The sequence below is a fragment of the Rhinoderma darwinii genome, chromosome 3 (genome assembly GCF_050947455.1).
Source record: "Rhinoderma darwinii isolate aRhiDar2 chromosome 3, aRhiDar2.hap1, whole genome shotgun sequence".
In the NCBI taxonomy this organism is placed as follows: domain Eukaryota; kingdom Metazoa; phylum Chordata; class Amphibia; order Anura; family Rhinodermatidae; genus Rhinoderma; species Rhinoderma darwinii.
The window spans coordinates 89,305,382-89,331,013 of NC_134689.1; the positions used below are offsets into that span (position 1 = coordinate 89,305,382).

Consider the following 25,632-nt stretch of genomic DNA (forward strand, 5'->3'; position numbering starts at 1 on the left):
TTGTTTGGGAATAAGTGGGGAGAATGCTGGAAAAGGACTGATATCTACCACTATATGGTCACTGAATGGCGATAATATTGGTCTTCGTGTATTGCTTTTTATTCTGTTACAGTATGGTGGCATTAATCAATCAATCACTATCTGGCAGTAATATGTGATCATGGCTGTGTTATTCAGTAACAGTATAGTGGTATTATTTAGTCCCTATGTAGTAGTAATATGTGGTCATGGTGTGGCGGTATTATTCATTAACAGTATAGTGGTATTATTCAGTCACGATGTAGTAGCAATATGTGGTCAGGGTTTGGCAGTATTGTTTGCCCCTTGTATGTGGTATCATTGGTAATATTGGCCCTGTGTATACTGGGTTTTGTTCCGTAAAACACTATGGTAATTTTTGTTCCTTGTACAGTGGATAGTGGAATTATGTGGTAAATTTATGAGGTATGTTATCATACATAAAAAATAGTCTTAAACCTATGCTGTCTTTGAGGCGCACAATGCTACTGGGGCCCGCGCATCTGAGGGGGGGGGGGATTTCGGCTTCCCAGGTGTAAAATTTGCCTTGGGGCCCATAGGACTCTAGTTAAGCCACTGGTTTTTTTGTTTTTTTTTTAAACGGCTGTATTTGTGGCTAGCGTAATATCCATATATTTTATTTAGCTGAAAAACAGGTTTACATTTTCTGAGCTGTGTTCTTGTTTTTGGTAAAATACATAAACATACACACAACACAACTTTTGGAGAAAGGATAGAAACCACATACCCCATAGTAGAGCATAAAACACAGGAGTTCTTTTCTTTAGAGCCAGTTCACAAGTTGTGTAAATGCTGCAGATTTTGTTGTGAAAAATCTGCAGCAAATACAGTAGTAGCAAAGTAGATGAGATAAAACAAATCTCATCCACATGCAGCGTAAATACTGAGCGGGGAAAAAAGCTCAGAAATTGACCTGCGCTGCCGTTTTATTCCGCATGTCAATTGTATTTACGTAAACGCTGCTTTTTTTGTGGAATTTCCCCATTGAATTCAATTTGGAAGTAAATCCCACAAAAACAAGCAGAAGTTGCATTTTTTGCGGCGGGTTCGCAGCGATACCGCTGAAAAAACCACAACTCAGAAAACAAAAAATATATTATAGCCAATCACAGGCTGTAGCAGCAGTCACATGGATGAAACAGGAGGCCAGCCTGGATGACGCCAGAGGGCCAGTCTCCAGGGATGACACTTCATCCCATGTGACCACCGCTGCAGCCAATCACAGGCTGCAGCGGTCTCCTGGGATGAGAGGTCATCCCAGGAGGACAGCATGCTAACAAGGTAGCTAATGCTGCAGTTTTCCGCAGCAGACATTCCAGGCGAAAAACTGCACCACAGTTTGATGCTGTTTTCTGCCCGGAATTTGCCCAGGGCGGATACGCTGCGTGCTTTTACGCAGCGTATCCGCCCTGTGTGAACTCAGCCTAATGGTTGGGCAGAGAACTCACCGTGCAAAACCGTTTATGCCTGATCATTATCCTGGGGAAGACAGCTGCACCATATAAATTTGTGTTTCCCTAGGGAACATTAGACACATGAGGGCTGCAAGTTGGCCATCACTGCTAAATATGTGCCTGGTATAAAATAATCCCAGTATTAACTAGTAATATTACATATATTATCTTCTTGGCTATATTACACCACCAATATCTGTCGTTAAACATTTTCCATATTTAAATAGCAAGTTTATGAATTTCGGCAGATAGTTAAGTGATCCAATTTGTATGTGAATGTAGAGTATAAAGATTCCAGATGGCATGATGTGTAGTGCATGGCTGGAAACAATGGTCAAAGCAGACTTTTACAAATGTGCTGGATTCCACATTAGCATAAAATAAGACAATCCAGACAGCAGGAGGATGAGCTCCAAGTGTTTGGCTTTCTTTATCTTGCCTCATATAACCCTTGTAAACATTATTCTTGAAAGCTTTATGGTGTTTCTTTCAGCAGTAACATTTCTCAGATGATTGCTCTTTTGAGACTAAACACATGTAATGAATGGATTCCACTGTCATACCCTTCTGCTATGTCCATTCATTGCACAGTTATGCAGACTACTGTTTGCAGAGAGACTTTGGGGGGGGGGGGGGTGTCTATAAAACTAGACCAAAGAAAAACTAGAGCAGTTGCCCACAGCAACCGATCACTGAAAAGTGAACACTGTAATCTGATTGGTAGTTATAGCCAACTGCTGGTGTATGCCTTAAACTAACTCTGAACATCTCTGCTTTGTAGACCTCTTTGGACTAAAGCTGGTCCTTGCTTATCATCAGCTGTTAGCCGGCCAATCTTTCCATACATTTTTATACAGATTTTATATGGAGTGCTGGTTGAAAATTCGAACTTGGCGTATCAACGTGTCAATAATTTCTCCATCAGTACTCATAAAAGGACAACAATCGACATCAAAGATGAAATTATCAATCAAAAATCTCCCAAAACAGCTTAAAAGATCGACTATATATGCCTAGTTATTTACGTACAGACCCTACTTTGTAGGCCATTAGCCCCAACTGACTCGGGTTTATACACAACTTTAATCCAACTGAACCATGTCTACTAAAAGAATGTCATGCTTATGACTGTCACTTTTGTTATATTCCATTTGTAATGCTTGACCTGCGTATTGGCATCTCACATTTTTCATGGCTATTTGGGCCTGTGTGCCCATTTTTCTGTATTGCCGATATTTTAGTTAAAATCCTCAGACATCACAATGTGGTGTGAAGTTTCCCTATAAAGCTCGGAGCAGCCATTCAATTTATCTGACTATAAAAATGATTTTGCTGCTCATTCCTACTAAAATGTGTCTATGAAATACACATGTGAGTGGGGAATGGTTAAGGCCATTCCTGGGATTGTTATATACAGTAATTGTGGAAAGATGATAAGGTCATGCAAGTATTCTAGAGCTAGGAGGTGTAAGGGTAAGGACATGCGTAGTCAATATGCCATTTTACACGATATTGGCGTTGGTGTTCGGCTGCTACGTAAGTCCTTACCCTAATGCTAACCATTATACTGCTGCTTCATTTTATCTTCCTCTACTTAGCAAAAAAGTTGTTTAAATAATTACTTCCTGTCAAGGAGGTGGGACTCAAATGTGAAAAAATGAGACTCACTAAACACTCAAGCTTCTTCTGCTTCTCCTCCTGTCAACAATACATGCAAATTTCATATGACCATGCAGCTATATTACCTCCTTATAGTAGCATGATATCTTCAGGGGTCTGTTCAGGACTCAAGAACAATCTATTTTATAGAGCAGTCCTTCTTAAACTGTGAGGCAGGCCTAACTGGTAAGGGGTCCACCAGTTGTTGGTGAGGGGCAGCTGGGGAGGTAGTTTTGACAGAAGTGATTATATGATGCACAGGCCTTTCTCTGGCTTCGCCAGTATCTGTTTTAGCAACATAATTGACTCTTTTTGTGCTTATGTCAATGTTCTACTGACTTTAAGAGAAGAATGAAATACGTAGATACATTTTTAATTTTGGCATGGACTTCAACCAGTGGTGAAAACCAGACATCAGCATGTTCCCGCTGGGGAGGCCAGTAAAAAAAGGTTGATAAGCCCTAATATAAAGGCACATGCACAATGCAAATTTCCAAGCTCTGGAAATGTCCACTAGTATATATTCTGCGTGATATTCACTATTCTGCTTTTACTGTTTCAGCCATTCATTTCCTTTGCAAGCCTTGTGGAAAACGGATCTGGACGGTAGCAGTTTCATAGTGGCAGTTTTGTATCTCACTGAAAACTTGCAGATTTCAGCTACTTTACTTGAGCCTCAACAGCACGAATTATGTTGTTACTTAAATGGAGAAACTTAAAAATGATGGATGTTTCCTAAGCAGTGCCAGAAACCTCCAACAACCATCCCAGTCAATGACATAAATGGAAAAAGAGTGTGTGAGAGAAATTGAACTCTGTCATAGAAGCGAGCTTCCTGGTTCAAGTAACTTAACAGCTTTCCACAAAGTTCTTTCTGTCAGCAGAAATGACTAAATATCATTCCAGGATAGACTGGGTATGACGAATGAATACAAAAATAGAAATCTGATTTGCTTCTGATGAGAATGAGTAGATTCATTTAAAAATTGCTCTTTGTGGAAAAAAAAGAAGAAAAGAAATGAATACTATAACTAAAGACAGTTTCCATACCGTGCACAGATTACAGGCTCAAAAGACACACAGTCAGTACAGAAACTACACAATATAAATGTCATACAGAAGATGGAGGCCTCATTTATGGGAGAAGTTGCAACCTGGTTCACTGAGGCTCATTTATGGGAGAAGTTGCAACCTGGTTCACTGAGGCTCATTTATGGGAGAAGTTGCAACCTGGTTCACTGAGACTTCATTTATGGGAGAAGTTGCAACCTGGTTCACTGAGGCTCATTTATGGGAGAAGTTGCAACCTGGTTCACTGAGGCTCATTTGGGAGAAGTTGCAACCTGGTTCACTGAGGCTCATTTGGGAGAAGTTGCAACCTGGTTGACTGCTGTGCTTCCTTTTCTGAATGAATGAGAATGTGGTCCATATTTTATTGCCGTATAGAAAATAAAAGATGAATCCTGACTTGTTTTTATGGGTGAGACAGTTTTGATATGCAAAGCCCAAGGACAACACTGACTATATTATTTCCATCAGCACGCTCTTAGAAATTTATGAAACGTATATACGCTTTTACATCTTTGATTCACAAACACCATTGGGGCATACTGGCAGGATTTATTGGATATATAATTAGAAAATGTAAAGTCTAGCATCCTCAATAGCTTTCTTGAAGATCTCACTTCTTTATCTGTTTCACTCTGAAAGCAGTATGGAAAACAATCTGTTGATACTTAGAAACCATAATGGGGTTAGCCGTTCGTTTTTTTGGTGACTTTTTTTTAAATGTGTTTATCATAAGCAAGATTTAAAAAGTCAAGCCAGCATTCTTGTACCATTTGAGTACTACAGTACTTTACCATTTTTATATAAATATATTCTAAACAAGAAACTGAGCAATTTTGTAAATACTGTACATTACATTACTGACCTTGTTCTAATTCTGAGTTTAGTCCAGAGCTTAATTCACAATTCTGCTGGTTGTTTTGGAAACAGTCAACAAGCTTGTCATTTGATACACTCGTAACAGCTTAGCTGATCTCATGTAATGCAGTAAAACCATACATTATTTCTCAAATCAGATTACTGATTACCCGAGTTATTATGTTCAGAATTAGTACAAGATAAGTAATGCAATGGATATACAAGCTTACTCAACTTTTTATGTAGATTTACAAATACAAAATAAAAAGGATGGACAAAGATTCTTGGATAATAAAGATGTATGCAGGTTTGTATAGAATTTAAAAAGGTTCAACAACGTTAGGCAATTATGGAATTAGAATAAGTGAGAGAGTAGCACTTCTGGGGAGTACATGGGCCCCCTGACGCATGTTATGCAAGGCAAGTCGGCTGGCAACTTGCTTGGCTATTCTGTAACTCTTCATTGGAGAGAGCTGCGCACATGCGTGGCCACCTCTTCATAAAGTGCTTGCCTGAAGTGGTCTCAGAGGTGGGTTCCCCCTTAGCATCAGACTGGACTCTCTTGGGCCGACCAAAGGGAATGCTTCTGAAGGCCCACCCACCATCTCTACAGCATATGTGCACATCCACTTGTTATCATTATCATATCATTGTTATCATTACCACATATAATACAAAACACCAGTGATTGACTGTCCGCTGTCTCTAACATCATGTCCCCTCTCTATCTGAAACTGAATCTTTCTAAAACTGAGCTCCTTGTGTTCCCACCATCTACTAACCTCCCTAAACCTGATGTCTCCATCTCTGTGTGTGGCACTATCATAACTCCTAAGCAGCACGCCTGCTGTCTCGGGGTTATTTTTTACTCAGATCTTTCCTTTACTCCTCACATTCAATCACTTTCACGCTCCTGTAATTTTCACCTCAAAAACATCTCCAGAATCCACCCTTTTCTTACGGAGGAAATTGCCAAAACTCTCATTGTTGCTCTGATTCACTCTCGTCTTGACTACTGTAACTCATTACTAATCTGTCTTCCCCTCACCAAACTCTCCCCTCTCCAATCTATCCTCAATGCAGCAGCCAGGCTCATATTTATGAACAACCGCTACACCAACGCCTCTAATCTGTGCCAGTCACTGCACTGGTTGCCCATCCCCTTCAGAATAAAATTCAAACTTATTACTCTCACCCACAAAGCTCTCCACAGTGCTGCACCTCCTTACATCTCCTCCCTCATCTCTGTCCACCACCCTACTCGGGCTCTACGTTCTGCCAACGACCTTAGATTAAAGAGACTCTGTCACCAGATTTTGCAACCCCTATCTGCTATTGCAGCAGATAGGCGCTGCAATGTAGATTACAGTAACGTTTTTATTTTTAAAAAACGAGCATTTTTGGCCAAGTTATGACCATTTTTGTATTTATGCAAATGAGGCTTGCAAAAGTCCAAGTGGGCGTGTTTAAAGTAAAAGTCCAAGTGGGCGTGTATTATGTGTGTACATCGGGGCGTTTTTAATACTTTTACTAGCTGGGCGCTCTGACGAGAAGTATCATCCACTTCTCTTCAGAACGCCCAGCTTCTGGCAGTGCAGATCTGTGACGTCACTCACAGGTCCTGCATCGTGTCGGCCACATCGGCACCAGAGGCTACAGTTGATTCTCCAGCAGCATCGGCGTTAGCAGGTAAGTCGATCTAGCTACTTACCTGCAAACGCTGATGCTGCTGCAGAATCAACTGTAGCCTCTGGTGCCGATGTGTCCTCGCTCGTCTGACACGATGCAGGACCTGGGGCAGGAAGTGAGTGACGTCACAGCGTGATCTGGCAGAAGCTGGGCGTTCTGAAGAGAAGTGGATGATACTTCTCATCAGAACGCCCAGCTAGTATAAGTATTAAAAACGCCCCGATGTACGCACATAATACACGCCCACTTGGACTTTTACTTTTAAACACACCCACTTGGACTTTTGCAAGCCTCATTTGCATAACTACAAAAATGGTCATAACTTGGCCAAAAATGCTCGTTTTTTAAAAATAAAAACGTTACTGTAATCTACATTGCAGCGCCTATCTGCTGCAATAGCAGATAGGGGTTGCAAAATCTGGTGACAGAGCCTCTTTAAAGTCTTCTATAATCCGAACCTCCCACTCCCGTCTCCAAGATTTTTCTCGTGCTGCACCAGTTTCCTGGAATGTGCTACCCCAGACAATCAGATTAATTCCCAATATCCACAGTTTTAAATGTGCCCTGAAAACACATCTATTTAGACAGGCCTATAACATCCCCTAACCTGACTCCTTTCCATGGCCCTCCTTTTAGATTAGTCATCAGAATAAGATTCCCTCACACTCCTTCTCTTCATGTCCGTCATACACGGATACTGGCTGGTGACTGGCTCATGCAGCTTTATGTTACCACCCCATGTGTATAAAAATGGCTGGACTATTGTACAGAACAAACACTGTTACACTTTGTGTCTCCTTTATTTCCTCATAGATTGTAAGCTCTTGCGAGCAGGGTCCTCACTCCTCAGGTTTGAATTGTAAATTAACTTTGTCACTATGTAATGTCTGATAGTGTTTGTTTCATGTTCCCTCTAAATTGTAAAGTGCTGCGTAATATGTTGGCGCTATATAAATAAAGATTATTATTATCATTGTACACATAGGACATATCGTTAATAAGGTATAATAGGTTATTTGGAAATCACCCATAAGAAATAGACCCTAGTGGCAAGTGTTTGGCTCCCAGGTTTTCTCTAAATGGATTTGTTTTCTGCTAGACCTTTTGGGACACATTATTGGGTCAGAGTCTGGGCCTACCGAAGGATCCTCTGGTACTCTGGTGGGTCAGTCCAACCCTGGATCCCCTTATCAGACATTTATGGCATACCCTTTGCCATAAATGTCCAAAATGAGGAAAACCCCTTTAATCTCAAGCAACTATCATACAGCTTTTCAAACTGTGCAGTATGAGAGTCTGAGTAACTGCACATAAGGGATCTCAGATACATTAAACAGCTGCACATTTGGTTTCACTTTAAGTTTGGGGAATTTTCCCAGCATCTCTTCACCTACAACTAATATATAGTCTGCATTGTATTTCTTCCTTCCACTTATGACTGGTATAATGTATTGGGAATTTTTTTTTCTTGTCTTTGCTTTGCGTTTAACCAGATCACATAACCTACATGCGGACATATGTTAACTGATCTCCTAATAGCTAATAATCTGTAGGTGGTTAGATGGCTTTCTTTGTGTCCCAGCCCTGATGATCTGTGTGACCCTTATGTAACACACTTCCTTTTATTCCCACACAGCTAGTTGTAAGCTCGCACCGGTATCCAAGTCTCCAAGAAAATAAGATGGTATCTAGTTATTCTACCATAGAAGGCTCTGGTGCAAGTCTTATTATATAGTTGCCTCATCTCCTTTCAACTGTGGTCTATATCTGACCTACGAGTATTCAGAAAGCATGTTACATCTATTTACTATGTGAATTATGGTGAATGTATAGGCCAGTAGGTTGGCAAGGGGAGGTTCTGGTAGATTTCAGGTCATTCCTACAATCCACGCCAATTCTGATGATGTTTATTCTGTTTACAGTGTGATTGTGAGACGTGAATAGAGACCAAAGATGAACAGAACAGCAAAAAAATTACCTTTGATGAAGCTATCTTTCTATATTAATTTTTACTTAATTTTTATATGTTTTCCAAGGTTCCTCAAAAGCCTACCAGGGGTTCCCCAGGACATAGAAGGAGCAAGGCATGTCATTTTTACAGTACAGATGGCAATCTGATTTCCACCCATTTAAAGATGCTTGGCAAAACAGTTGAACGGAGCGGCAGTGCGCATGAGCGACCTGCCGCTCGGTTCAAACTTGGGTTTTGGGCAACTTCGGGCTCCCCGTTCTCTTAAACGGTGGGGGTCCAAGCTGTCGGACACCCACCGATCAGCAAGTTACCCCTTACCCTACAGATAGGGGGTAACTTATTGTAACCGGAATACCTCTTTAAGTTTATGTAAATTAGGAATGGGAGTAGGAGTTTCATGGGAATAGAAAAATTATTCAGGGGTTTCCCATGGTAATAAAGTTGTGAATCACTGTCCTAAGCAGTATGATGTCATTAGATAAAGTAAAATGTTAAGGCCGTGTTCATACGGTGAGGATTCTGTCAGGATTTAGGCACGGATTCTGCGTTTAAAGCTAACCATACACTTGAGATTTTGGTCGACTGAAAGGGATCATTTAGCTCATTTTCAACCATCCAACGATGCCTTATCGTGACACATAAGAGAGTGACATATACCAGCCGAAGACATTGATTGGCCATGTTGGATTTTTGCCATTATTGTCGGGTGCAGTCCTGTAAAGTCATTCATGCCAAACAACAGGTCTGCCTCCCATCAATAGAAGCCCAGACCAGGCCACAGATGAAGGCAGATATTGATTGGCGATTTGTCCTTTTAACTTATGGAGTTGCTATCCAGAATGACAACCTTTACAGCCCAACCATGAATTACAAGTCATACATAAAACGGCCGACTAAAACCCCTAATGTATGGCCAGCTTAAATATTGACATAATCCGCTAACATTCACCAACAATGCATTTAAAAGGGGTATTTTATACCACACGGTCCGCACATAATAATGAATCTGCTGCAGATTTAACATTTTGAGAAGCCATGGATTAGCTCCATTAAATTACAATGGAGGTAATCCACGGGCTAACCCACTGCCCAATCCGCAGTAGAATGATCTAAAAGCCATAGGTAAATCAGTAGCAATTGAAAATGACATCATGGTTAACTGGTGAGACCTAGTTATCACTAAGGCCTTATTCACACGAACGTATTCGACGTTAGTGTGCTGTCCGTTTAAGTAACTGACAGCACACTGACCAATGCAATTCAATGGGGATATTCACACATCTGTGCTTTTTCTTGGAGCGTTTATCCGTGACTTGAAGCTCACCGCATATCCTATTCTGGTCTGTTTTAGCAGATTGAAGTCTACAGGTGCGTAAAATGCAGAGGAAAAGGGTAAAACCAGGAAATGCTTGCAGAAGAGAAACACAGACGAGAACTACGGAACCCACACTGACGCAACACGGACAGTCATATATACGAAAAACGCCCCTTTTTTTGCAGAATCAAATCGGACATGCTCGTGTGAATAAGGCCTTAGTAAGATGTGGATGTTTATGAGAGATTTTTCTCTTCCTTTCTTTTTTAGCTGTTCTACATGACTACTGTATAAAAGTTTGTACCAGCACTACTACTTGTACCTGAGGGGGCTTTAAAACGATTGACCTGTCAAACACCGACCAACAGTGCTGTATACAAACGTGCTGCATTGCAAGGTACATAACATCCAGCTTCTCTTCTTTCCTGACCATCATTTTATTTGGCAAGTGAAAGTTTCTAAAGCCTTACAAAGGAGGGGAAATGTGATTAACATTCCAGTCTCATTGTTATGTAAAACCTGTCTTCTCCCTGATTGACTTGTTTTGGCCATAATCTTCTGTCACTGGGGAACCATGCTAAGACTATGGGTTTATCTGAGCATCTGGAATGAGGAAATCCCTTCACTTGTGTAAACAACATAACTCCTATGGATCTAGCCTGATTGTCATTTGGCTTTCATCTGCTTTGTGCTAACAGTTTTAAAGGCAGTCTCCAGGATTCTCCAAAAATACTATCTTATATATATTTTTGAAAGTTTGTTTGAAGCCCGATTTAGCTATTTTTGATTGGACACGCGTTCCCCAGGTAAAGCGTTGCACCGACAGGCTCCGCCCCTATTGATGACGTGGCAGCCCATAATTGGCTGCAACGTACATCATTCCTCGCTGAATTGCCTAACACAGGAGCACTGTGATGTTGGCCACAGCGGGTTTACACAGAGGCAGGACAGTTGTCCTGTCTTGTATAATTGAGGGACTAAAATGCATGGAGAAGCAATGAGCGATGGAGGGACTAATGGTAAAGATGAGGAGCGAGGAAAAATGATGCCAAATGGGCATGAATCAGAAGTCTCCGCCCCTCATCCACTACTTCGTAGTTTAGTCTAGGAGCACTGGCTTAGGACTTTTATTTCCTAAAAGGAATAAAAAAATTTTGATCATGTGATCATAGTGTTAAGGATATTTAATGGTGCTTCCAATAACATTGGGTCCGGTGTCACCAATATTCCACATGTACTTATGGACCCGTTTTCTCTGCACTAATCGGCAGCCCCTTCTCTCTATGAGTGCTGGAAAGAGAGAAGGGGCAGCCCTTTTGGGCAGAGTTTCCGAAGCGATTGAAAGTAAAAGAAGTTCATACGTACCGTTGTCTTGGTGATGCGTCCCTCTTTTCATCCAGTCCAACCTCCCTGGATGACGCAGCAGTCCATGTGACCGCTGCAGACTGTGATTGGCCTGTGATTGGCTGCAGCGGTCACATGGGGTGAAACGTCATCCCGGGAGGCCGGACTGGAGGAAGAAGCAGGTAAGTTAACTTTTAATACGCTCTAATTATTACGCCGGTCGTGCTCCCATATAAAGTATGGGAGCACGGTCCGTAAAAAGCAAAAACAGGACATGTCCTATCTTTTGCGGAGCCTTTCTACGGCACGGACACCTTCCTGTAAATATACAGGAAGGTGTCCATGGGCAATAGAAGTGAATGGGTCCATAATTACGAACAAATTCTACTGTCATTTGCATGGGGCCTTTCAACACATAATTGGGTATTTAAATAGTGAGCTTTTACACTATCTATACCGTAAGTCAACCTCCCAAGCAACGCTGGGTTTAAAAGCTAGTATAATATATCCTAATATAGAATGTTAACATTTGTTCTCCAAGTTAAGATCTTGGTGACTGCAGATGCAGTGGTGGGTTGGTTGTGGTGAGATGTGTCAATAATAAAGTATATATTAAAAAAAATTGTGATCTCATCTTATACTCTTATTATTTTACAGTTATGTAGTAGAACTTGGAGAGCACATTTAATATGTGATGAATAATGCCGGTACTTGCACAGGCAACATGCAGAGTAACACAAGAATAGCTTGTCTGCAATTATATTCGAAAAAACTATAATTTGGTCCCTAAAGTGCCATTTTGGAACTATACTTTGGCTGCAAAGTAATTTTTGTCAGGAAGCAAAACATGTAAGAATAACCTTTAAAGTGTTCAGCTCTTACCCAGAGGATCTAGATACTTATATGTGGAAATATTGAAGAGTGCATTACCCGCTGAGAGTATGGCCATCATATACTGCACATATGTTTATCTTTACCATATGGTAAAATTTACTATATGGCAAATTAATTAGGTGGTGCCAAATTTATAAGGGGAGAGCAAATTATTAAAATGATGCAGCCCCCTGCACATTTCAACATGTCGTGGTTTCGACATGCTGGGGTTTTGCCCAAAATCCAGCAAATTTCCTGTTACCGACATAAACTGACGGAAAGAGGGTGCAGGAACTTTTGTGACATCATTGTCAGATGCACCCAGACATGGCAGAGGAGGAGGACTGTAAGTGATGTGTCAGTGTAGTGCAGTGACCGTGTGTGTGTGTGTGTGTGTGTGTGTGTGTGTGTGTGTGTGTGTGTGTGTGTGTGAATTATTTATTTGGGGGTCTGATTAATTTAGGGGTCTGGTCTCAGGTCTGGATTGGTTTAGGGGGTCTGGTCTGTGTGTTAGGGTTGTCACAATACCAGAATTTGGACTTCGATACCGATACTTTGTGTAGTATTGCGATACTCAATGCCAAAACGATACTTTGCCAACAGTAAAAAAAAAAAAAAATCTTCCATTTCTGATGTGAGGCACGTGGTGTGATTAATTTTGAACCTCCATGTGCCTCACATAAATAGTAATTAACCCCATCATGTTCCTCACAGTCATAATGGACAACATTGGGTTAATGTGTGAGGTACATGATGGGGTTAATTACTATAAATGTGAGGCACATGGAGGTACTAAATTCATAATACATCGTGTCTCACATTAATAAGTAAAAGAAAGCAGTTTTTATTTCATTTTTTTACATATTACACATCATAAATGATGCTAAAAATTAGTTGGGCAGGTTATTACAGCCGATACTGAATATGTGTATATTTTATGTATTGAGACTTTTATTTGATATATTTTTGGTAAAAAATGTGTATGTGTACTTTTTTATTTAACATTATTTTTTAACTTATTTATTTTTAAACTTTACTGTACTGCCATATATCTATATGCCAGTACATTGACCTGTGCACTGTACACAGGCAGTTGATAGGACATATGGTAAGGAAATGGACCCTGGGCTGTCTGCCCATACAGGTTTTTCTCAATGGATTAGAATATCATCAAAAAGTGAATTTAGCCACAATCATCAACATTAAAACAAAAAAATGCTAGAAATAGATCACTATGTGTGTAATGAATCTATATAATATATGAATTACTGAAATAAATGTGTTGATAGGAAGCACAAAGATGATCAGGAGCCATAGAAATCTGGGCGGCAAACAGAGTTCCCTATAAGGTGCGCGGCCGCACACCTTCCACGATCCACCCGCTCACTAAACTTTAAAGACTGTCACAGGCGGCGGGCGGAAGCAGAGGCGTCGCTAGCACCGGAGGGGCTCTGGTGCTAGCGACAGCCACATTCACTCCTATGTGCGTCCTCAGGACGTACATACAAATGAATACTATAGGCTGCAGGTCACGTTAGGCCTGCAGCTTATAAGGCGCTAGGAGTCGCCCAGGCCGGGCTGATGACGTCACATCATCACGCAGGTCTACGCATGCGTCCCGCCGGAGAGGCAGTGTAGCTCTCTGTCTGTCGCTGGAACGGGGCAAGGTAAGTACAATCTTATTTTTATTTTTTTAAGGAACTGTGTGGCAGTATATACAGGGGGAGGGGGGCTGTGTAGCGCTATATACAAGGGGAGGAGGGGGGCTATGTAGCACTATATTCAAGGGTAGGAGGGGAGCTGTGTAGCGCTATATACAGGGGAGGGGGGCTGTGTAGCGCTATATACAACGGGAGGGGGCTGTGTAGCGCTATATAAAAGGGGAGAGGGGGCTGTGTAGCGATATACAAGGAGAGAGGGGACTGTGTAGCGCTATATACAAGGGGAGGAGGGGGGCTGTGTAAAACTATATACAAGGGGAGGAGGGGGGCTGTGTGGTGCTATATACAAGGGGAGAGGGGCCGTGTAGCGCTATATACAGGGGGGATTGCTGTGCAGTGCTATATACAAGAGGAGGAGGGGGCTGTGAAGCACTATATACAGGGGAGAATTGCTGTGTAGCCCTGTATACAAGGGGAGGGGGCTATGTAGCACTATATACACAAAGAGAAGAGGGGGGGCTGTTTAACACTATATACAAGGGGGAATTGCTGTGTAGCACTATATACAGGGGGCTGTGTGGCACTATCTACAGGGGTCTGTGTGGCAGTATCTACAGGGGTCTGTGTGGCACTATCTACAGGGGGGTTTGTGTGGCACTATCTACAGGGGGGTCTGTGTGGCACTATCTACAGGGGGGTCTGTGTGGCACTATCTATAGAGGGGCTGCGTGGTAGTATCTACAGGGTGGGTCTGTGTGTGGCGCTATCTGCAGGGGGCTGCGTGTGGCGCTATCTGCAGGGGGCTGTGTGCGATGCTATCTACAGGGGGTTGGCGCCGTCTACAGGGGGATTGTGTGGCGCTATCTACAGGGGCTGTGTGGCACTACCTACAGGGGCTGTGTGGCGCTCTCTACAGGGGGTCTGTGGCACTATCTACAGGGTGTGTTGTGCGTTGCTATCTGCAGGCGGTCTGTGTGGTGCCATCTATAGGGGCAGTGGTGTAATGAGGGATTCTTTCATTGATGCCTATAACTGGTGTTTATAACGGTCTATTTTACTGCTGTACTTGTAATATTATAGTATTTAAAAAAGTGTTTTAAAACTAATTTAAAATAAGTTTTCTTATTTTCTTATTTAGTCGCTATATTAGCGTTTACTGGGGGTATTACTTTTGGTCATCAGATCGCCCACCATTGATGGAGACTTGCCCTGCTCCCTAACTGCCCCGCTCAGAAGTAGCCAAGACTTAGAGGGAACATTGGCGGCAAACTCTGAGGAGACAAGAGGTTGCCAGGAGAAGTCATCATGGCGGTCTGGGACGGATGGAGAAGAAAAGAGAAGGGCTTCAATCAGACAAGACGTCACCTGTAAGTCACTGAATAAGATGTTAGGTGGCATCATTCTTATTTTGTGAAACTACTCTCAGCATATCCTTCCCATTGTTTGGGCCATAGTGGGAGCTGTCATTTTACATGATAATCATTTTAAAATTCACAAAATAGTAATATATAGATTTTAAGGTATAAAGAAAATAGTTATGACTAAACACTAAAGTGGTATTGCTCAGTCCATATGTGTATTCACATTCCAATACACCTCCCTTTACAATATCCTCTTTTTTAACTTACAGATGTGTCCACTCTTACCTTTGCTTGAATTTGGTTGTGGACTCCAATTTCTCATGAAACAAATTCAATACAATATCGCCACATACTAGCAAAAGCCTTGACAGGCTGTAAATGATATTACAACCACTGGGTGGCCACACATAGGCACACATAAACAATTACAGCGCCATAGGCTATAGCATAGACAGCTCTCAAAATCATGTTGTTATTTTTTTCAAAGCTGGTCATTTTGCGCTAGACATCTCAGGATATGTTGAGAAAGAAAAGGAAGGACACACCTGTAGTTGACTTCAATTATTTCCTTTGACTTTATAACTGTTTTCTTTATACCTAAAGATATATAGACCATATGTGAAGTGATATTAGATGTATTTATTTATTGATGTTGCATTCTGATACCTAATATTATAATGACTTTTTAAAAATGTATGTGTAATGTCGGGCTAGGGAGACGGACAGGTGAGCCCTAATCTACCCGCCTCTCAGTCCCTGCCTACTTGCACAGTCCGCCCTAGGCGGCGGCGTACAACTTGGCGACGGTCCCTACGCTCACTATGTGAACGACAAACAAAACAGACAAGGAACACAGGAGCAAGGGAAGAGGGGCAGTTGCCCACGGAAGCACCGTGAGCAACAGAGTAGTGAATGAGCCGAGTCAAACCTGGAGAGTACGCGGTAACAAAAGCAGAAAAGGAGAATAGTCAGTCGAGCAGGGTCAATATGAAGCAGGGGTCAATGGTTTAAGCAGGAACAGCAGAGCCAGGAAACACAAGAATCACAGGCAAAGGACAGACAACAAATGAAGGTATAAATAGACCAAGGGCGGGAGCTAGAACCGTCTGGCCAGGCTGTGATAGGTTCTCCCACTCCTCAGCCTACCAGCCTGAGTGGTAGCAGATCGAGTCACTCTATCAGACCTAGGGACAGGTGCAGACTGATTAACCACGGGCGTCGACACAGAAGCTGTGTCAGGCAAATCCTTTACAGTATGCTTGTTAGATATTGTGCGTTCTATGAGCTAAAATAAGATACTAAACCTTTAATAGTCTGATTAAAGAACGATATTAGGATTTATGCTTGAGGAATGGGGAGCTCCTCCAAAACTTAGCTGCGTTCCTTGGTCCGAGGGTGGCGGAGAACGCCTAGGGATGTGGGCTCTATATGTATACTCCTATATAGAGCAATGCAATGAATGCTTACACTTGTATTGGATGTAATAACTGAAGGATATAATGTAAAGAAGTAATCCTAAGGCTTCGTTCACATATGTGTCAGGGCTCTATTCTGACGTTCCGTCTGAGCTTTCTGTCAGAATGGAGCCCTGAATGAAACAAACGGAAACCATAGGTTTCTGTTTCCATCATCATTGATTTCAATAGTGACGGATCCAGTGCCAATGGTTTCCGTTTGTCTTAGTCGTTTTGATGGAATCAATACCGTAGTCGACTGCGCTATTCATTCCATCATTCCATCAAAACGGCAGAACCCTTGAACAACTGAGACAAACGGAAACCATTTGCACCGTATTCGTCACCATTGAAATCAATGATGATGGAAACGGAAACCTATGGTTTCCGTTTGTTTCAGTCAGTGTTCAATTCTGACGGAAAGCTCTGACAGGACGTCAGAATAGATCCCTGATGCATATGTGAACGAAGCCTTAAAGATATATTTGTGTTCTGTTTCTTATTCTAATAAAGTGAATGTATAGGCGGTACATGGTGAACAGCTATAACAGGAATTACGAAGAACGATGGGTGAGTTAAAGTACATTGAACTTTGTTATCAACTTGGAGTATGACATAATAGCTACTTACGCATTTCATGACAAACAATTCCAATTTATGCCACACTTTTAGGAACATAATTCTTGTCACACATTCACACTTTGCAGTAAGACCACCTTTTGTATATTTTATTGCAGCATCCAAAGCAAGAAGTGCTTCTGTAATTATGGCAAAAAAAACTGAATTTATTAACTAATGCCATCTCAAGACATTGTCGCAGGCAGCAGAAAATTGGGGCAAAGGGACCAAGGATTCCCAGGGCCTGGGAATACTCATAGAGCAGTAGTCTATGTTGAGCAAGCCTAAAAATGATTTCAATCAGAGGAAACAGAGATTGTATAGGTTGGATTTTTAATCTGTCTGATCTTTTTTTTTCCTCTGAGATAAGAGGGGCCGTAGTTGTCGGACTGCCACTTATCTCTCTCTATTGGCCAATTGGTCATATCTATGTGTGAGTAGAGGAAGACAATTGTTCGGCCAAAAACAACGGTATGTCTATGCCCAACTTTAGCCATGCATTTGTAACAGCAGACTGGCTTCTCCAAATGAAAAGCGTTGGAGTAAAATGCGCTAAATTTATAATTAACATTTGTTGCATCTTTGGTAGTCCTAAAGACAGAAATTAAAATCTCATAGCAGGTTTAGATTTGCGCTATAATTTACGCCAATTTCTGGAAAAAATTATGGTAAATCAATCCTAACAAACAGATTTAAAGTGTCGAAAGGAGTGAAAAGTTAAAAATTTTAGTGCAAATATGACATGGACCAAAGTTTGCAAATATTTAACACCGGAAAAATGCTGTAAATCGTTAAATACCCCCCCCCCCATGGTTTCTTTTAGAATACCAGGGTGTGGCTCCGGTATGTCATAAATCTTTTTTTCTCTGAGTAAACTATGGCTATTAACCCTATAACTGCCAACTTATGCCTTGACCTTGTATTCTAGGATTTCTATGATAACACAAGAAGTGTATTTTGAGGAGGGAATCCTTTGAGAAGACCCGTCTAGTCTGGAAGTGGAGTAATTGGTAGCATATGTAAGACATGAGCAGCCTACATCTGTTAATGTAGGCTGCTCATAATGAACTACTAGGGGTCTACAACACAGTTCCCAGTATAAGAATAAATATTCACTATTTTTGCTACAGATCCGCATACTCTACATACTGAATCACGAGTAAAGAAAACTTCAGCAAAACTGAAACTTCATTTGCACCTGTGACCAAGCAGATTAGTAAAGTCAACAAAGGCATAATGTAGCTTTTGTTATTTTTCATCTTTCATAACCGACACTCCTTCTCTGGGTGGGATCTGGAAGAAGTGCACCAAGACGTGTAGCTATGGCGTTTCTCATCGTGACAGGGATCACAGTCATAGCAATTTAATGGTTTATAAAGAAAAGCAGCTGTCACTCTGTATGTATAATATAACCAACAGTACGTTTTAGCTAAGTGATAGAAAACAGTATGTGGCACTGTGGATGCTAAGTCAGGCTGGCAAGACATTTTAGGACTGCTAGTTCTAAAAAATTGGATGGTCCATGCTGCTTGGTACAGTATTAAACAAAGCTCGGGTAGTAAATTGACCAAATGCGGTTACAAAATATTTTTTAAAAGTTAGAAAGAAATTACCTTATGGATCGGAGCACAGCAAAGCACTCCATCACATATCCAAAACACATTGGAGTTACTCCTTATTAAGACGTAAAAGGCAGAGATATGTAAATTGTTCTTTTTTTCCCTATGCATCCAGAATGGCTGGGGAACTGTACATATAATATACCTCCGAATGGAAAATCCCTAAATAGTTCCATGGTCCTGTTTCATTAATCAGAGGCAAATCCCTTCAAGGATAATTTGACAATTTCTTTTAGCCTCAACTACGGAACTCAAACACAATCTTATAATTCTGACAATGCCGTTTCAGCTCTGTTTTTACAAATCTATCCATTTGAACTTATACTAATATATAAGGGAGCAATCATACAAGGGGTTGTCCAGTATGGACTATCCTTTTTTCGAGTCGATTACAGGGAGTCCCCCAGCGGTCAGCTATAATATATGATCACAGTCTCTGTACGTAGGATATGTACTGATACTGCTGTGGTGTAACCAAGTGGTAATGCAAATCAACTATAAGAAAACACCAGAAGGGAAGAATATTCAAAGCAGAATGATGCTGTGGATTCAGATGCCTGTCTAAAGCTGTATTTACATGTAGCAATTTTTAATACTAGCCCCAAATGACTGATAAATTGAAAAGTCATTCCGAGTATCTCATGAACATTTTCATCGGTACAATCCTCGTACATATGCAGCCACTTTCAAACACAAGTTCGATCACAGCAGCATGTGTATTACAGATGTTGGCTGGGCGAAATTTACTTTTACTAATAGCCCTAACGAAAGCAACATATTGTTTATCCTTGATCTTTTTGTGCAATTCAACTCGGTAATGTTCAAAAAGAGAACAGAATTATGAGGTGTCTCCCAATGTGATTAGAGGAGGCACTAATGCTGTGCTAGGCGCAGCTCGCAAAGGAGTAAGTCGCTGGCAGGTGACAGCTGTTCCTCCTCTCCATAAAGTTCCTACTGGCAGTGGTGGAAACAGTCAGTATCAGTCAATAAGGCTATGTTCACAATTTGCATATTAATGTATTTTATTTTTAGTCAAAACTTAGAATGGAATAAAAAAAAATGATGTGTAAAGCTTTCAGTCATACTCTCTTTAGGCAAAGAAAAAAAGAATGCATTCAAAAACTGTTTCAATAATGTGTTAGCAAGGAGGAGCCCACTGATCACCAGGACTGGGGTACTCAAGGGCTGTGGAATCAAAACAATGAGTTGCCAAATCTTTAAAACGCAAACTTCAGAATGAATATTTTTTTGTTGCTGCGCTGTTTGCTAAGTAGTGCTTTGAATATATCTAGATAGCTACGTAGCAACAAAGAAGAGGTCGGGCCATGGATTGCACTGGGAATGGGGGTGCCCAAAGTGTTGATGGCTCATGTATGGTCACTCTCCATTGAGATCTATTAGGGATACCATAAGGGTATGTTCACACGGCCTATTTACGGACGTAATTCGGGCGTTTTTGCCCCAAATTACGTCCGAAAATAGCGCCTCAATAGCGCTGACAAACATCTGCCCATTGAAAGCAATGGGCAGACGTTTGTCTGTTCACACGAGGCGTAATTTACGCGCCGCTGTCAAATGACGGCGCGTAAATAGACGCCCGCGTCAAAGAAGTGACCTGTCACTTCTTTGGCCGTAATTGGAGCCGTTATTCATTGACTCCAATGAATAGCAGCGCTAATTACACCCGTAATGGACGCGGCGTTCAAGCGCCTGCACATGCCATTACGGCTGAAATTACGGGGATGTTTTCAGGCTGAAACATCCCCGTAATTTCAGCCGTAACGGACGCCCTCGTGTGAACATACCCTAACAGTGACAACACAGTTTTTAAATCTCCCATAGACTATAATGGATAGTGGCCGCCTATAGATAGGAGATTCTCTGCTGGTTACAGTGGACTGGACTCCCCCATTCTTGGGATAGTTGGGGTGGCAGTGGCACCGACACAAATTGCAATTTTCCTTTAAGGCAGTAAAAGAGGGTGAGGCAACCAATGGATCGGGAGCCACATGTCCCACACAACCCGCTGCTGTGTGGCTCCCATAGCAGATTTAGGTTGAGACCATATGCTCTTGCTAGAATATGACATCCACATTAACAATATTACAGACAAATCCTACCCCCCAGAAATGTGTCAATTTTGGAGGTGGAATACCAGTGTGTTACAGTTCAAACAGAAATATTTACCTGCAAATTGATATTTCCTCATTTTATGTTGCTCTGTGTTTAATACCTTAACATTTTTACCTAAATCTAGCTCCTGCTTCCATCACTCAAAGTTGAATACGGCTCACAAGGTATAACCGGTTGGGGATCGCTGGTTTAGAGCATGCACCATATTCTCCCGGATGGATACGGAACATTCCGACTAGCGAACCGGCTTTCAGGACACCAATATCAGTAAACCTATCGCAATGTCTCCAGTGAACTGTATACAGTTGGTATATATCATGTCTAACTTGCTAGAAAGTCACCGGTACTGTGCATCTCATGACAAGCATACATTTATATGTACTCAAGATCATGAAGACATCTTGGTAAAAACAAGAAATCAGATCTGATCAACTAAATGTTCTGTAAATGAGAAGATCAATTGTAACAAAGGGACGATTCCACGCACTATTGATGTACTGAATATTATTGACCAATATGATGAATGTGCCTGAAAGTGAATCATCAGTAAAGATTGTCATTGGTTTTATAGGTACCAGATACTGCAATAATCATTGTAAGATAAATATTAGCGGTCGTACCCAATATTTGTTCCATCTATGGCCACTTTCTATAAATAAACTCTGAAGAAACAGCAACATTGTATCATTATCATCATAATCAGTAATTGTAATTCTCAGACTACTGTAAAGAAATCTCTCCTGACAAGACTATTAGTATTTGCCCCCAGATCCATATACAGTCTATCTCCATGGGATCCTGCTATACAAACTGTAATATAACCAGATCATCCGAGATCCAATGAAGAGATGTGAAGATGTTATTATCTCTGACCGGGAAAGACATGTTGTCAGAGCCCTGTAATAGGCGGGCGCTGCCAGCTGGGCATCCAGCACCTACGTGTAAGTTTCCAGCACTGCCCAGTATCATCCTCACTTCTCTCTGCTGTACTATCAGAAAGTTATTCCTACATGTCAGAAAGTAACACATTGCCACGGCACCAACGCTATGAGATGTAACAATGCCACTTACCCGGGAGATAGTGAGAGGAGTGCTGAAGTCCTTGCCCCCCACCAGCCTAAACCCCCAGGGAGAGGGGCCATTGAGAGTGACGGTCTGTGCCATAGTGTAATAACAGCGATACTATCCGGGCTGTGTTACAGAGCTGCGCACTCTGCTGCTCCCGGGCACTTCTCAGGCACCGGACTGAGCTGTTCAGTGCCTCCTGCCCGGAGTCTTGCTCACCACGCTGACGTCACGTGGGCGGGACAAGGTCCCGAATGCCGACTTGGGATGTTGCTAGGTGACGGCAGCACAATTCTCCTCTTCTTGTTCTGCCCTGGGTTCAGAGGTGGCAGGATACGGGGTCACCTCACTGTGTGAATACGTCCTGCTACAGAGAAGATATAGAGGCTGAGATACACTTAGCAAACACATTATCCTGAAACACAGGAAAGTTCTGAGGGTACAGACAGTTCACCCTGCAAAATAAGAAAATAACGTGAGACTCATATCATCCAGACTGTATTCACTTCACGGACTCCCGCCATTTAGTCACTCCCATTGTTAACAGGTGCATCTTCTATAGTCATCTAGTCTTCATAGACTATTAGCAGTAAAATGGGGCTTACTAGTGGCCCACATTTTTTATTCAGTTTACGCCTGATTTTGATGGAAATTGCTAAAGTCACATTTCAAATTGCACAAAAATTGTGCAAAAAAGAGAAACAGGAAAGAAAAGATGGTGTACTCAAGCTGTAAATGTACTTATATAGCGCTAACATATTCCGCAGCGTTGTACAGAAGTTGTCATTACTCTCTGAGGAGAATTTATTAAGACTTGCATATCATACGCCAGTCTTAAGAGGACACAAGCTGGGGTCAGATGCCACAAATTTATTAGGAGGCGCACACGGCTATCTGTGAGTAAAATATACGGCAGCCAAGAGCTGGTCTACATTTCCGCTATAATTATGCCAGTTTCTGCCCCGTTCTCTTCTGCTAAGCTTCACCCACTTTTTAGAAGAGGGCGACAGTAGCGGAAACAGCTCAAAAGACCAAATTTTTGTGACTTTTAAGCCGTTTGTGACTTTTCTACGCAAGAAAACTATGACTAATAAACCACAACTAAGTTCGAAAAGCGGAAATTTTTCTTTTAGGCCACATGCCTACAATGCATATTATGTACAGATTTTCCTGTGGCAAATCGTAGGGTAATACAGTACCAGCAAAGTAAATGAGATTTCCTTTCAAGATTTATTTTCCCGCATGTAAATTGACCTGCCGTGCGGATTTCAAAATCCATGGCTTGTCAATTTATCTTGCGATTCCATCTCAGAGTTGGACCTAACAAGTTTATTAAAAAAATGCAACATAAACCGCAACATAAAATCTGCATCTTGTCATCTGCACACATAAAAAACGCAATATTGTCGCCGGTTCCCACGTAGCGTTAGGCTAAATGCACATGTTGCATAATTGGCTGTGGAAAATACGCACTAAAACCGCAGCAATATGCAGGAAATTCGAGGGTAAAAACCACACCTAATCGTGCGATTTTCAATGCGTTTTTCAGGTGCGGTTTTTATGTTTTGATGCGTTTTTCGGTGCATTTTCATGCTGCGGATTTTGGTGCAATCTTCCAAAGCACTAGGCTGTTACAATTCACAAGCGAAAAGGCAAGATAAATTGACATGTTGCGGATTCTAAAAAACGCACCGCAGGTCAATTTCCGTCCTGAAAAATACAACAGCTTGTACATGAGATTTCCTGGAATCTCATTGACTATGCTGGTACTGTATTACGCTGTGGATTTGCCGTACGCAAATCTGCGTGGCAAAACCGCACATAATATGCATCGTGTGCATTGACCCTAAACACTGTGGATTTTCCGCAACAGAATTGTGTGCGGGAATCCCGCAGCATTTACAGTAGCAGCAAAGTGGATGAGATTTAGTAAGTCTTATGCCCAGGCTGCGTAAAAATAACACAGCTTAAACCAGGGGTCTCAAACTCGGCCGGGTAAGTGGGCCACATATAGAAAAAATGGGAAGTTGACCAGCAGCATTACTTTCAAATTTGATACAATACAAAATTATTGTTAATTAATTCGTTATTTCATCTACTATAACACTATATTACTAGAATAATAATACTACATTACTATAATAATACCGCTAGGTTTAAAATTTGAGATATTTCTCCACGTGCTTATTTCAACAATCCAGTTTTCCAGTTTAAGTGTCGCTAAATGCAGTCCGGCGGTTCAGTTAGCAGTGTTTGGCAGACATACATGTCAAGATTGGGCAGCCCCTTTTTAGATAGTGCCACAGTGCCCTCTGTAGATGCTGCCACAGTGCCCTCTGTAGATGCTGCCACAGAGTCCTCTGTAGATGCTGCCACAGTGCCCTCTGTAGATGCTGCCACAGAGTCCTCTGTAGATACTGCCAGATTCCTCTGTAGATACTGCCACAGTGCCCTCTGTAGATTCTGCCACAGAGTCTTCTGTAGATGCTGCCACAGTGCCCTTTGTAGATGCTGCCACAGAGTCCTCTGTAGATGCTGCCACAGTGCCCTCTGTAGATGCTGCCACAGAGTCCTCTGTAGATACTGCCAGATTCCTCTGTAGATACTGCCACAGTGCCCTCTGTAGATGCTGCCACAGAGTCCTCTGTAGATTCTGCCACAGAGTCCTCTGTAGATTCTGCCACAGTGCCCTCTGTAGATGCTGCCACAGAGTCCTCTGTAGATGCTGCCACAGTGCCCTCTGTAGATGCTGCCACAGTGCCCTCTGCAGATAATGCCACAGTGCCCTCTGCAGATAATGCCACAGTGCCCTCTGTAGAAACTGCCTCAGTGCCCTCTGTAGATAATGCCACAGTGTCCTCTGTAGATAACGTCACAGTGCCCTCTGTAGATAATGCCACAGTGCCCTCTGTAGATAATGCAACACACCCCTAGATAATGCCACAGTGTCCTCTATACATACTGCCACAGTGTCCTCTGTAGATGCTGTCACAGTTCCCTCCACAGATGCTGCCACAGTGCCCTCTGCAGATAATGCCACACACACCTCATGTAGATATCTCCATTGGGGCTCCCTCTAGGAGTGGAATCCCCAGCCAGAGCTGCCGACACTTTGGCTGGGGATTCCTCTACTGTTGGAGCCCCTGACGTCACTATCCATACACAGTGATGTCAGGGGATCCTCCTGGACCGGAATGTGATATCAGGGGCAACCCCAGAGCCGGAGTTCCGGAGCAGAGCACTAGTATAGGCTCTGCGCCAGAACTTTGGGGAAGCCATTAACATCAGTGCCCATATATGAACAGTGATGTCAGGGGCTTGCCCAGAACTGGAGTCCCGGAGCAGAGCCGCTTCTAGCACTCTGCCTGGGATTCCGGCTCTGCTCCTGACATCACTGTCCATATATGGACATGAATGTCAGGGGCAACCCCAGAGCTGGACTCCCGGGCA

General features: G+C 42.1%; 1 protein-coding gene across 2 annotated transcripts in view; it reads right to left on the reverse strand.

The window, feature by feature from the left end:
- Positions 1 to 22,442, reverse strand: part of PDLIM4 (PDZ and LIM domain 4) — a 205,442-nt gene extending 183,000 nt beyond the window's left edge. Inside the window, exon 1 of one of the 2 annotated variants that reach the window (XM_075856450.1) lies at positions 22,189 to 22,442. In XM_075856450.1, coding sequence (XP_075712565.1) covers positions 22,189 to 22,281 — 93 coding nt within the window. In that variant the 5' untranslated portion in view covers positions 22,282 to 22,442. Of the gene's footprint in view, positions 1 to 15,838; positions 15,872 to 22,188 lie in introns of those variants that run through there. The other variant, XM_075856452.1, reaches the window with a different exon arrangement.
- Positions 22,443 to 25,632: the final 3,190 nt, after the last annotated feature.